This window comes from Plectropomus leopardus, chromosome 13, assembly GCF_026936395.1.
Source record: "Plectropomus leopardus strain MGB_pleo_1.0 chromosome 13, ASM2693639v1, whole genome shotgun sequence".
Classification (NCBI taxonomy): domain Eukaryota; kingdom Metazoa; phylum Chordata; class Actinopteri; order Perciformes; family Serranidae; genus Plectropomus; species Plectropomus leopardus.
Genome location: NC_142188.1, coordinates 25,897,816 through 25,911,833, shown reverse-complemented (window position 1 = coordinate 25,911,833; position 14,018 = coordinate 25,897,816). Strand labels below are relative to the sequence as shown.

At 41.8% G+C, this 14,018-nt stretch overlaps 1 protein-coding gene across 1 annotated transcript in view; it reads right to left on the bottom strand.

Moving 5' to 3' along the window:
- The window catches only part of cdh23 (cadherin-related 23), a 247,502-nt gene that overhangs the window by 156,857 nt on the left and 76,627 nt on the right, over window positions 1-14,018 (bottom strand). The window contains exons 7-8 of the mRNA XM_088086382.1: window positions 1,594-1,788; window positions 1,375-1,503 (exon numbers count right to left, since the gene is read on the bottom strand). Of these exons, the coding sequence (XP_087942508.1) occupies window positions 1,375-1,503; window positions 1,594-1,788 (324 nt within the window). The remainder of the gene's footprint in view (window positions 1-1,374; window positions 1,504-1,593; window positions 1,789-14,018) is intronic.

Here is a 14,018-nt window from a genome sequence, read left to right as displayed (position 1 = left end):
TGTTGTTATCCTGTCTCTATCTGTTGTGGGGTCAAAGGGGCTCGGCAACAGATTTTGGCTGCATGCCTGCCGTGACCTCCTCCCACAGCCTTGCTGTAATAGGATTATACACTGCCCCCTACTGTTAGAGGCAAGAGCTACAACACTCTGAGGCAGTATTACTGAGGCTTAACGCTGCTCAGCTGCTGTGAGAAATCTGGAATCCACTCACCAGTGTCAACTTTGTGATCCAGCGTAATGCCGCTCTTTTTTAACTCTCTCCTCTTTATTTCGTCATCTAACTTTTTCCTCTCACCTTTTTCTCATTTCACCCCAACATCTCTCTCTCTCTCTCTCTCTCTCTCTCTCTGCCCCCTCACAGCTCCCCCTCCTCTCCCTCCTGCTGTGACCTTCCTGGTGACAGTTGATGAATCAGAGAGTCAGGGAGACACCGGGCGTCGACTCCGTCACGCCCCGTTAATATGCATGCAAATGTAGCACTTGACATTTCTACTACAGCGCGTGCAGGCTGAGGGAGGGAGGGCGAGGTGCCGTGCGGGTGGGTGTTTGAGTCGGGGGGGTTGCTGGGTTGGGTGAGATTTTGGGAGAGGTGGAATAAAACTGATAGAGATAGAGGGAGAGAGAACAGAAATAAGGATGGACAGTATTATGCCCCTGTGTGCAATTCCCTCTCTACGAGTGGAAACATCAATAGCTGGACCATTAGCCACCTGGGAACTGAGTTTAGAGGGCTGAGTCAGGGGAGTGAACATAATGGTGTACAGGGAAACAGACATTCGGTGTATTAGATACCCATTACAAAGCAACTTGCAATAAAGACAAAGGTAAGGTCATGAGGAGACTCCACTGCTTAGCACTTGGCACAATGCAAAGACTTCATACTTCACACACATGCAGCGGTACGAGCACATGAGGAAGCATGGTGAGATAAATCCTATAGCCCCAGTGACCTTTGCTAGCGGCCTCACATCCCTGAAGCAGGACTGTAAATCTCCCACAGTAATTACAGTCTCCTACTCTTGCAGTGCTGTATGTAGGGGCCTGAGGCAGAGTTTGGATGTGTGTAGGTTCCTGGGGGGGGGCTCCAGGAAGGAGGATGAGAGTCAAGACATACCACCCTGATAATAACTCTATAATAGATCCTGATTTCTAACCATATTTCTCTTGCACCTGCTCCAAACACCTCCTGAATAATCAAAGAGGAGTTAGAACATGGGACAGGAAGAGCTGGGGATGAGCGATGAGGTGAGAAATAAGTGGAACATGTTGGCAACAGAGAAGGATGGCAGGGGAAGGAATGGACAGATTACAGCATTTCAAATAAAAGCTGCATGAATGCTGTGGCAGTGTGATGTCAGGCGGGACTGTACTGACCAGGGGAACATCCTCCTCTATGTTGGTACTGTAGGGCAGATTGGTGAAAATGGGGTCCATGTCCTGGACATCAGTGATGGTGATAGCTAAGTTTGCAAGCCGGGACAGAGGTCTCACTTTGTCTTGATCCTGATAAAAACAGAAAGAAAAGTTCAGTATGCATTGTGTGTTGGCTCTGTGTTAATGTAGACAGAAAATTTCTGTTATGTGTGTGCTGACCGTGGCGTTGACGGTAAGCTGGTACGCTGAGGTTGTCTCATAGTCCAGGGGTTTGATGACAGTGACGGTGCCTCGGGCCCCGTCGATGGAAAAGAAAGGAGAGGGCGGCTGGAAGGAGAAGAGAACACTGCCTCCGGTGCCCTGGTCGGGGTCTGTTGCGTTCACCATGAACACTGATCTTCCCACCGGTGTGTTCTAAAAGACAGCACACACACACACACAACCTTTAGCACTGATTTATACTGTAGTAGAATCTCTTTATTACAGTAAGAATTGTTCAGGATCAATACTATTATACTACTGCTTAAGCAGAGACTGAACTTATAACTTATCTAACCACATTGCCAAAGATTAGACTTTAATTTAGTCATCATTTTCAGGACACAGTGTCCCAACTGTGATTGTGAATGTGCATATTCTTTCCCTGCAGCAACTTCCCCCAAATTATGAGTGCAAATAACAATATATTCTGGGTCAATAATGATATATAAAAGCAAAGATGGCTGCTTCGATTAGTTGTGATTGGTTGCTGGCCAAAAGGCTGACTCAGCAATTCTTAGGTGGCTCCAAATTGTAGAGCAGCATTAGGCTTTTCAAGAGGGTGAAGGAAGGGAAGAGGGAGTCCAACAGGTCTGCCACTGTGAAAAAATCCCATTTTGATGCAAAGAAGCAAAATGACAAGCAGCTTCAGATGTTCTACTTCTCCATATTTTGATGTGATAAACAGCGTAATAGAGCATGTTATTCTGAACATGCACAGCTGCATGTAAACAGAAGCGTTTGCACGAATATTCATTTTCATTGGACATGTACACAGATATTATCGTTTTTGTGGAATAAGGGCATGTGCATGTAGACATTCTCAGTTAGGCAGTATATCTGTTGCAGCTTCACTTTGCGACTCCCCCTGATAAAAACAGATTTTACCCTCACAATAGTGCACCTTCAATTGCATGAGGATATCCTATTGTCAAAAAAATATTTGTGGCACCTTGTCACTAAATATAAGCCTTGCCTATCTGTGTTGCCTTCCAAAACTGCCTTTTGTATCTAAAAGCTGAGAGTTAAGAAATATCAGCTGGGCAGAAAGGCTATGCGATGCCATATCAGAGTACTGTTTTTTTGTCATGGTCAGTGTCCAAACCTAGTAAGTGGGAATAGAAGAGGAGGCCATATAAAAAAACAGAGTCCTCAGGTTTTGCAGAGCAGCTGTAAGTTTAAGGAACATCCTCATGAATTGGAATTTCATCTAAAAACAGCCACACACACGCAATAAATAAGAAATACCTACAGATGCAAGAAAAAAGTTTGAACTGAAGGACGGAGGTTTTCCAGGTGTGTTACTGGAAAGAAACGTATGTAAGTTCCCGTTCTCTCCCTCTCTTTGTCTCTCACACATTCACCTGCGCACGCGCACACACGCACACGCACACACACACACACACACACACACACACACACACACACACACACACACACACACACACACACACACACACACACACACAGTCCAGAGTGTGTGGCCTTGTTTACTGCCTGGGGAGAGCGAGACCACATGGGGAGGTCATGGTGTTAGACAGAGCTGGGCCCTGAGCCAGAGTTAAAGTGACACAGTAAGAGAGCAGTTGACCCTGCAGTCTGTCTGCTCAGGTGTCAGGGGAGTGTGAAGGTGTATTTGCATGTGTTCATGCTACCATGTGCTAGTGTCTTGGTGTGTCAGAGTCCAAGTTCTGTGTGTTTGTGTGTGAATTCTGGGCTTAGAACATGTGTGTACATTTGCTTGGACAGAACATGTGGATTGAGACAGTGGCTGTGGACATATGCGTGCACCTATTTGTGCAGAAAAATGTTTGTGTGTCCCTCAGACTTAATGACCTGCTGCCATCACCAAGGTAACAGAAAAACATAACAACAGGATAAGGCAAACCACCTCTGTCTACATGACTTTACAATGCAGTTGCTGCACACACTCTTCTTCAGTCTCCCTGCTTCTGCCATTCTTCTCGCTCAATTTACTTCCTTTAACTTTCTCCCATTGGTCTCTACACATGCATGAGCAGCACTGGAAACTGGTCTGTCTAACCAGATTAGGCCAGAGAGCCACATGGGGATCCAGGGACAGAAAAAGGAGAGGGATCCGAGTAGTGTAGCTGCAAGGGGAGTACGAGGAGAGCAACAGATGCCAGAGAGAGCAACAGATATCACAGGGCTCAGTTACTCAACCTTGGAGCTGGAACCCCCATTGTGTCCTCTGATGTTTGCAGACACATTTACAGGTTATTCCTGAGAGGTATGTGTTGAAAGTTCATGTATTTTAGATTAAAATAAGAGGATTTTAAAGCAGAATAGCTGTATATCAGTGAATTTCCCTGCCAGTTTAGATCTTAGGTGGGTAAACCTCCAAAATCCAACACCCATTCTTAAGTTAAATGTTAGTGCTGTGGGAAAGGCAGTGGCTGTTGAGATACATGATCTGACTTTTTCAATCCCAACATGATACCTGGGCTTTTGGTACTAGCTGATTCCCAGTAGGGATTTGAAACCAGTGGTTAATTAATAAGCTGGAAGCCTCATTGTTTGGATCTTTCATCTATAAGGAAAGATCAGGCTTGACTTAAGCATTAAAACAGAAAAACAGAATTTACCAAATAAATGCATTATATAAATTCTATAAATTTACAGCTTTGTTTTTAGAAAAATCATAAATTGTGCACCAGCAACTTGGTGAAAAGTCTTCAAAATTTTGGGACTGTCGACCCAGGGCTCCAATGGGAGGGGGCCCTCAAAAAAGCAATTAGTGCCATTAATTAAAGTAGTCTGAATAAACTGGCTGAAAGACTGAACTTTGCATGAAAAAAACAATAGTGAAAGCTCTCTAAGGCCCCTCTCATCCCTTAAAGGTACCAAATGGTTTAGTCCACTGCTGCAATTAGATTTCTCTCTCAATGTAGCTAGAGCCGAGTGAGTGACTGCTTATGCTTCTGGAGCACCAACATACACTGTCATGTCTCTATTCTCTTTTTATATCCTATCTTTTGGCGCTATGTCTCTTGGATGCCTGCTGCATTCAGACTGGCACCTGGTTGCTACCTTTTTATAAAGCTCTGACCTCATGCCTATAAATGTCCTGAACACAAAAAATTAGAAGAACATACAGAAAATACGGGCAGAGGGCAGAGTCTCCGCAAATAAATAAACAAACCGCCACACACTTCAATAGGGTCATAAGTGGTGATTGAGAGGAATCACCTCTGTACAAGTTTTCCTTTCAAGAAAATCTGCATCCTTCATCTTTAATAGCCTCTTTGGTAAGGCGGTCAGTTTGCAATATCCTGCGGTCACTAAGAGGCTCGACTGCAGCACTTAAAGTACAGCTGAATCAAACCTCAGCGTCAGTTGCGTATTGAAGGAGCAGAGTTACTCATCCACTCCTCCACAACAATAACTGCATTTGAATAAACATCTAAGCTGCATTTCTCTGATATATTTATTATGCTTGTCAAGTTGTCAAGGACTGGAAACACCTGTAAAGAAGGTGCCCCTCAGCCTGCAGCATGACACTGGAGTGCAGGCACAAATTATATGGATAAAAATACACTAAATCAAATTCAAATCAAATATTCCTACTTGTGCTTGCTTGTGTGTGTGCACTTGTATACCTGTATGTGTGCCTGGCATGGGTGTCTGCTTTATCAACTTTGCTTTGATGTCAAGGAAGCAGTTTGATAGTTGAGCATTAGGTGAGTGTGTGTGTGTCTCTTTTTGGAAAGAGGATGCGATCTGGATGTGTGCGAAAGTGTGTGATATTACATATCCTGTTCCTCCCCTAAAGCATGCCAGTTTCTATCTCTCTCTACACAGCAGCCTTTGAAACAATGACTCATTAACACCTCCCAGTGTCAAATGCCACAAGGTTTGGTAAATAACGTCACACACTCAAATAAGTAAACACACACACACACACACCAGTTTTGATCTCCCAGATTTGACAGTACCACGGTGTTCAAAGCAGTTCAAGCAACAACAGTTCAAAGCCTTGCTGAGGAGCACAGATGACCAACTCTCAGCAGTATGTGTCAGCGTGCCAGTGTGGTACTTCAGAGGTGTGCGGCTTGGCTGTGTGCAGGTGTAGATCATCTTTGAGCTGCTATTAGACTGCCTACCAACAGAATCACAACAAAACCATTACCCATTCACCTTTTTCATGCTTATCTTGTTTTCCCTTTATCCCCCTGAAGGTCAAAATGCTCCCTTTGGATAAGTGGTGCATTTCATTACGAAGAGAAAAGCAATAAAGCAACCCATTTAAACAGTTGCTTTGGATGTTCAGCAACTCATGATGAATTTCTCTGCATTCCAGAGTTTAAACCTACAAAGTGCACACCACAGTCTGGTAATCAGAGCCCACAGATCCATCAGACATACAGTCATCTACTTGGCCTTTTGTACCTTCCACTGGGTCTCAATAGCCTCGCCATCAGGCCATTGATTGGACCCGTGTGATGCCGATTACAAGTCAATGTGGGTGACCAGGCGCAAAATGCAAAGCAGTGAATCCCTTTGTTTTTATTATCCTACAAGACTGTCCAATTGCTCCTCCATAAATGCATCACATTATAAACAATGCCCAGCAAGGCCTGGCGAGACCAGTGGCTGCTGAACTGGTACTGCTGCATGCTAGTTTGAGAAGCACTGTACGAGTCACTACCTATTCCTTCACAAGTGCAAAAGCCAATTGCTTAGCCATGGCTCATATTCCTGCATGTATGCCTTGACAGTGCTTTGTAGCTTTTGAATAAATGAGGGCTATTTCCCATGGGAGGCAGAATGTTAAGTGGTGAGACAGTTTGAGACGGATGAAGAGAGTTCCCTGCTGTGTCTTATCTGAAGTGCACTGCAGGAATCGCCCTCTTCTCCCTCTGAGAACTAGTACTTATGGAAGGAGAGGAGGAGAGACATACTGCAGAGTACATAGCGAGAGACAGAGAAACAGAGATTTAAGGGGAGAGCGTGCCATGTTTATTGGAGATGACTTGGCCCCCTTGTTGTGTAATAAACCTAATTGAGGATTCATTCAAATGTTGGCCTTAATTCAGTGTTCATACTTGCATCTTAATGCAATATTCATTTTTGGAAATGTATTATTTCTGAACTACAAAAGTACATAATTTACTCAAGTATATACTTCAGTAATGCTGCAAGTGCTATATATGAAAACAGACTTACAAGAAAGCTCTTAACTTTTTTATCTACAATTCTCAGGTTAATTGTTATCCTACAAGACAAACAAAAAAACTTTACCTACCAATGTATCAAATGTCTAGTGGACAGTACTATTTGAAATACTGTGGAGCCAAATTATGGAACACGAACTTAAACTTTTTAACAGGTTCTATGTCTTTGTCCTAACACAAAAAGAAACTTGAAAGTGGTTTGATGTAAAGGAGATTTGGTAGTGTATAAATCATAGCTGTTTCGTGTGGTTACTGTGTTTCTGCTTCATATCGATTTATTTGACATTCCGTTCATTTCTTTTTAGTAGTGATGACCAGGTTAAAGATATGTATTTAAACTGATATTTTACTTTGAATCATGTTGTATTTTTTAACTTTGAGTATATTTTATTCTTTGCTCAAAGTAGGGTCCTTAGAAAAGCCCTTTGTAGGTTTCTACATCACCTGCACATGTTAACTGTTTTATATTCTTATTCCTTTTTTTCTCCTTTCTTTAAATCTAAATGTGCAAATAAATAAACTAAACTAAACTCAGTAATTAGATCATTGGCTATTACACTACCAGTTGATTTTTGATGTTCATGATCCTCTTATTTGATCATTATTGAAGTTGATTTAAAGCAGAAATTCAGTAGATTGGACATTAATTAAAGGCACGCACCATTAAAAACAAGGTCCCTTAGTTTACAGTAAAACCTGAAAGCCCCAAAGTCCAAGGGACTCTTAGAGGTCCAAGATAGAATTGTGTCAAGGCAAAGATCCATGAAGGAGTGCAAGAAGTTGCAAAATCAATGAAAGCTCCCAGGAGCCAGGTGGGCATCGTCATGTAAAAGAAGAAGTCTGGAAATGCCGTGATTCTTCCCAGAGCTGGCTCTGTAGCCAAAGAGAGAAAATGAGCAACAAGAGCATCGGTCAGGCAAGTGACCAAGAACCTAATGGCCATCCAACAGGGCTGCAGAGTTTCTCTACAGAGATGACAGAGCCTGTCAAAGGGGCCGGCATCACTGCAGCATTTCATCCATCAGACCTTTACTGTAGCATCGCAAGATAGAAGTCACCACAAAAGCAACACATAACAGGCCAAGAGATACTTGCCAACCAGCAAACATCAGTGGTTTCATGAGACAAAATATATAACTTCTTGGAATGAGCTCTGCATCATGGCGCCATCATAGCGAAAGCCACAAGGCAGTTCATCAACTGGTTGATACAGCATTATTCCAATGAAGCATGGTACTTGCTATGGGGATGGATTCTTCTCAAGGGTAGAGACAGATCCTTGATGAACACCTGCTCAAGAATGCACTCACCCAAAACCCTATGCTATAGTACAATAAGTCACACAGTAAGGACATTGTTGGATTGGCTTTAGAAAAAGTCTGAATGTCCTTAAGGTGTCCCTACAGTGAACCCTAATGAAAACATGACGGACAACTGAAGACCACTGGTGCACTCAGTCCATATGAAAAACACTGATGAACTAGCAAAGAAGAAACATTAAAAAGATACTGAGGTTAATCAATGCAGAGCCTAGAATTGCTGCCAATGGTGGTGGTACCAAGCAATAAATGAAGGGTCAAAATACTTATAGTGCCAACTGTATATGTGCTTTTTTATTTGTCCATTTTAACTCTGTAACGATAGGGTGAGGAAGTATTATTTAATGTAAGAATAGAGTTAAGGAGTCTGATTGCCTGTCCTCATTCTCAGGTTGTCAAATACAGACACTTTGTAACGCCTCTAGGTTTGGGATATCAAGCAAAAGGCACCCTTCAGCTTCTTTATGAGATGTACTTGGCCTTCAACTAACTCCAATGTGAACCAGTTCACATCAGTACTTTGTCTGTGAGAGTCTGAGTGGGGCCAAACTCCGTGTGGGGCAGGAGGGAGGGGAGGTTGATGGGCCAAAGAAATCTAGACTTTCACCAATGAGACTGCTGTTTGTGCCCCATGTGATACCAAAAGCCAGCATCATTTTAAAATAAAGTTACAGAATTTACATACAGTCAACAGGCTCTGATGTCTCTCACATGGCGTATTTACATATTTACATCATGCTGCATTGCATAACAAACATTTTTATTTGTAACCCAAAATCTTTTTTTTCTGAACCAAACCAAGAAGTTTTGTTGCCCAAACCTAACTCTGACCATTTCCCAAAATTAACCAAGTGTTACAATTAGGGCTGTCAAACAATGATTATTTTTTTCAAATCATGATTAATTGCAGAATTTCAATAACTAATTGCAATTAATGAAATTTTTAAAATCACGTATTCAATTCCATTATTTTGCATTACAAAACAGTTATAAAGTCCATATAAACAAGGTAAAGCAATTCTTCTGATTGCCTTGATTAGGAATCAAATAACAGCAAAAAACTGCAGGGGAATACCATGAAGTGTGCATGTCTATATAGGGGAGACTTCTGGTTACATATAGGACCCATTTTCATTAAGATATATTATGTTTCATATGATACCAGTACCCGCGACCCGACCCCGGATAAGCGGAAGAATATGGATGGATGGATGATACCAGTATCATCACTCTAGCTTTGAAAAATAGCCAAGTATAGCCTCTTAAAGACTGGAATGTTGGCCAGCAATTAACATGATTAAAACAAACGACAAAATAAAGAGTTATGTATGGACTTTAATTGCATCGCAGCGTTAACATTGACACCCCTGGTTACAATGTGTTTTAGCTGTGCGTCACATAGATATGCAAAAGGATGCCCTGTGCATCACTGTCAAACACAAAGGGATGTGACAAAGTGTCTCTATTTGACAACCTGGGAATGAGAACAAGTTAAAAAAAAAGGGGCAAGCATGTCAGTAAAATACATACTACAGGATGTAAAGAGACTGAGAAAAACAAAGGCTAAGAGGAAGACAGAAAGTGAGAGACGAGGAGGAAAGTAAGAGCATAGACCTAAGCATATGAAAGCGAAAGCATGTCACTAACAGCCATGAGACAACTCTAATAAAAAAGGGAGTCCCTCTCTGCTTTTAACTGCACCTCTGCTGTATAATATACTGCTGTTTGCACTGCTGTTTCTGCTGCTGAGGTTGAAGGCAGCAGCAGACTACTGGTCTCCTGTGAACCAAATTTCAGGTTCGAAATGACAAGGAGACTTCTGGGGCCCTGGAGAGTCAAGGCTGGCCAGACCTCAGGACTACATGGCCCAGCTTGTCTCTGGGACCTTGAGGGATGACAGGGACTGAAATCCACTGAGGCCTGGAGCTTTAAGTGTAATGGATTCCAGTGGTTAAACGTCAGCTCTCTGCTCAAGGGAGTCCTTGAGGGAGCAGTCGCAAAATTGCGTGATGGTACTTCGTCCAACAACAACTGCACACTATTTAACTCATTTATACGTCACTCTTATGATGGAAGCACTGAAGCCAAATTCACTCAGACTGCAGTGTGAAGGCAAATTATGCTCTTCAGGTGCACAAGCTAAAAGCCCTAAATTAGGGTATGATTTGTTAAAAAAAATTATGCAAATCACCCAAACACAACTCTTGGAGGGGAGTATGGTGCTACAGTATTGGAAGCATAGTGAGAGCAGACAGCAAAAAACATAAAAAAAGAAATTCTAGCATTGTAAACTACATTTTTTTTCCTTACAAAAAAATAGTCATTATCACTCTGAATGTGAAAGATCAAGGGTTTATGAAGAAATTATAAACATCTTGCATTGGTAGCATGTCGTCGTAACTCATTAAAAAAAACAGACTGCAAAAGCAATACCTCTACTCTGCACTTTTCCTTCTCTCTAAGGAAATGTAGATTGGTCTCCATCAGCTCTGGAATTTATGCCATAATGCCTGTATTTTTTTGCGTGGGGGAAAAACAAAGTTCCATCACAGCTGGTTAGTATTCTTCTATTCATCTGCTAAGTGCATATTGGATACATTCATTACCATTTTTGACAATCAAACTCTGACTAAGTTAATTTATCACCCAAAATATGACCTGATACTGCCCTGCTTAATCTGATCCAGCATCCCTCTGCATGCTTAAGTACTTCAGTTGCTCAGGATTTGCTTATCTATGATATCTGTAACAACACAGCCACTGTATTGATTTTGTGCTAAGGAAAATGTCACATACTCAACCTGAGATTTTCTAAGCAAACTGTCTACAGATCGTTGATGATTAGCTGCTTGGCTGAATACTGTTCTGTATACTATTCTGTTGATTGTGCCTGGGACAGATTGACCAATAAATGCAAGTAAAACAAGAGACAAAGAACCTGAATGACCCACAGTGATTGTGACATGATTTCTGGAAAAATGGTCTTTTGGTTGTCACAGTGTTTATTGTTGAATGTGTATGTTTACATGACTGCAGGGTGCTCTATTCATCTATCAATCTATCTATTCTCACATGGAACAATGTCAGGCACAACTCCAGTGACTGCGATCCCATCAGCTCCTTTCACTTGTGCACTGTAATTCTGTGCTTTTTTTGTATCTTCTTACATTGTTGGTTGCTGCTTTATAATTGCTGATGTTTCTGGATCGTAATGTTAATCCAAAGGTTTCTGGTTGTGGAATGATTTAACCATCCACATATTCCAAACTTCACAACCGTATGGTTGGTCCACCCTAGCACGGTCAGCAACTCCACTCTTCGCTGGTTCTGCACGGTGCGAGGCAGTGATGCGCAGCAGTATTGGGACAGCACCTCACATTCCCACCGACACACCGGTCCTTATTCCCCATGAAGCACACGCCTCCTCTCCTTTTCTCTGCTTTTTTCACTTCATGAGGATATTCAAGTAGCCCTCCTGATTAACACACACTCAACACATTTCTACCACTGATATGAAATGCCATTATGTCTGAGGGAAGTCAAAACATACTTAAGATTGATTAAATTCTTAATGAAAGCTGATCTTGTACTGATTTTGAATTCTAACTGATTTTCATAGACAGACTAAAATATTCACTGAGAACTGAACAAATGACAATCAACTTGGAAACTAAGAGCAGTAGTTTAGATGTGACTCAACTCTAAAGAAATAAATCAGACAGATTGATTAACCCTCTGACCAACTGATCAAATAACCCACTGACTAATATTGCCATGTTGAGACCCCGCCACTACTAGGCCGGAAAACCGGGTACAGTCTGCCCTGCACCCTGTTGATTCATTAAGAAACGAAAGAAAAGTCAGACTCTGGCATGCTATTTCCACTATCTGAAGTCAAGTTGACTTTTTGTTCTATCTGGTAAAGGCCACAGCAAACCCCCAGACTTTTGAGTACAATGCTCTGCTCTTATTTTGTCAGAAATGTTAAAGACATGGTGATTTGCAGGGGCAGTGCCCGGGCTCTGGCCTCCTGCTGCTCACAGCTCCAGAGGCCCAGCTGTTCACTACAATAGAGCCATGATTACACCTACACTGCTCGCAAGGTTCTCAGTTCCTCCCAGGCTGTCTACTCTACGCTTCCAACCCAGCAGGCATGTGATTGTACCAGCTCCGCTCACCCTTTCACTGCCTCCCTCTCACAACCTCTGTCACTCCATCACTGCCTCCCACATGTGGCGTCTCGTCACACTGCCGCTGGCATTAGTCTGACCCTATGTGAGGGAATGTATTGCAAATGAGGAGGAAAAGAAGCAATATAATTAAGTGAGAGTTAAAGGAAGAAAAATATGTTAACTAGAAAGGCTTTATACACAAGTGCAAAATGTATCTGGTTTTTGATGGTGTCAAGAACGAACTCAACCAAAACTCTATGCTTTAGTAAAATTAGTCACACAGTAAATATATTGTTGGATTGGCTTTAGAAGAGATCTGAATTTCCTTAAGTTGTCCCTACAGTGAACCATTATTAAAACAGTAGGAGACAACTGAAGACCGCTGGTGCACTCAGTCCATTTGATTGTTAACAATATGTAACAGGACACCTGGAGAAAGAGTCAAGTTTAACAGCTGTTTTAAATCTGAATTCAAAGTCTAGAGATAACAATTGAAACAGTGCTACTGGTGTTACCAGCTACCTGCGCCTGGTGACTCGGAGCTAACCATGGGTTAAGCTGATGAAACAAACTTTATAAGCTCTGAACACAGCTTATCTTTTTGTGGCAAGTTGCTTTGGTATACTGTGAGAATTGCAATACACTCTACATCACCGATACTTAACTTATGGCCTGCGGGCTAAATCTAGCCTGTAAGCAAGTGCCGGGTGCTCCCCCAACCATTTTCTAATACACAGTGAAAACATTTATTCACACTGGGATTTTTTTGTGCACTTTAAATGTAAATAAGGTGCCAGGGTGCATTAAAATGCATCAAAATAGAGCTTGTTTATCAAAAAGTGCCACGGGAGGATCCCCTGCCGCCTGACAGAGGTATGGGCTAAGCCCTAAATGTCCTCAACTTCTAGAAACGCTCCTATGGCGCTTGACCTGTGCAGAGCTGCTGTGACTGGCCCTTGGCCTCCTGTCATTTTGCAAAAGTGGCCCTCGGACAAAGCAAGTTGAGTATCCCTGCTCTGAGTTGTCTAGATATAGTGTAGAAAACACAAACTCAGCAGATAAGCAGCATTGCCTTAGGACATTTTTTATTTCAGTTTCCTTTTCCTATATGGTATCTTGTTTCGTATCATCACCTAAGTGTCAGTGAAGGACAAAAAGAATAAAAAGAACTGGTAACAGCCCTTGATTAATGCCTAGATATGTTTTAACTAGACCTCAGCATGATGATCATATCATGAAGATGAAACTATATAACAGTAGGAGTGAGGATATGCTGCATTATCTTTTAAATCACTTGCTTAATAATTTACAATCAACTTATAATGAATGCTGTGTGTATTGTGCAAAAGTAAAGTCTTCCTTCCAAACCAAGTGTCTACAGTGTTACAAAAGTTAAGAGATTGAGACTAATAAACAAGAATTTTAGAAAACACAAAGCAATATTAATGAAAGATCTGTCTGTATAAAAGGCTTGTTCAGACACCAATTAAAGCAATCCACATGGATAACTGACTGATTATCAGCAGGCTGTTTCAAAGTCATTTGGGAATCTCTCTTGGAGCACTAAGTAACACTGTGAACTATAATAAGTGCAATATTGTCGAAAATGGATAAATGACTTGTTCCTAGTATAATGCACCAGTGCGTACTATTAAACTTCTTGAAGAGCCTTTTCTTTCAGGTAAAATTCAGAACTCACC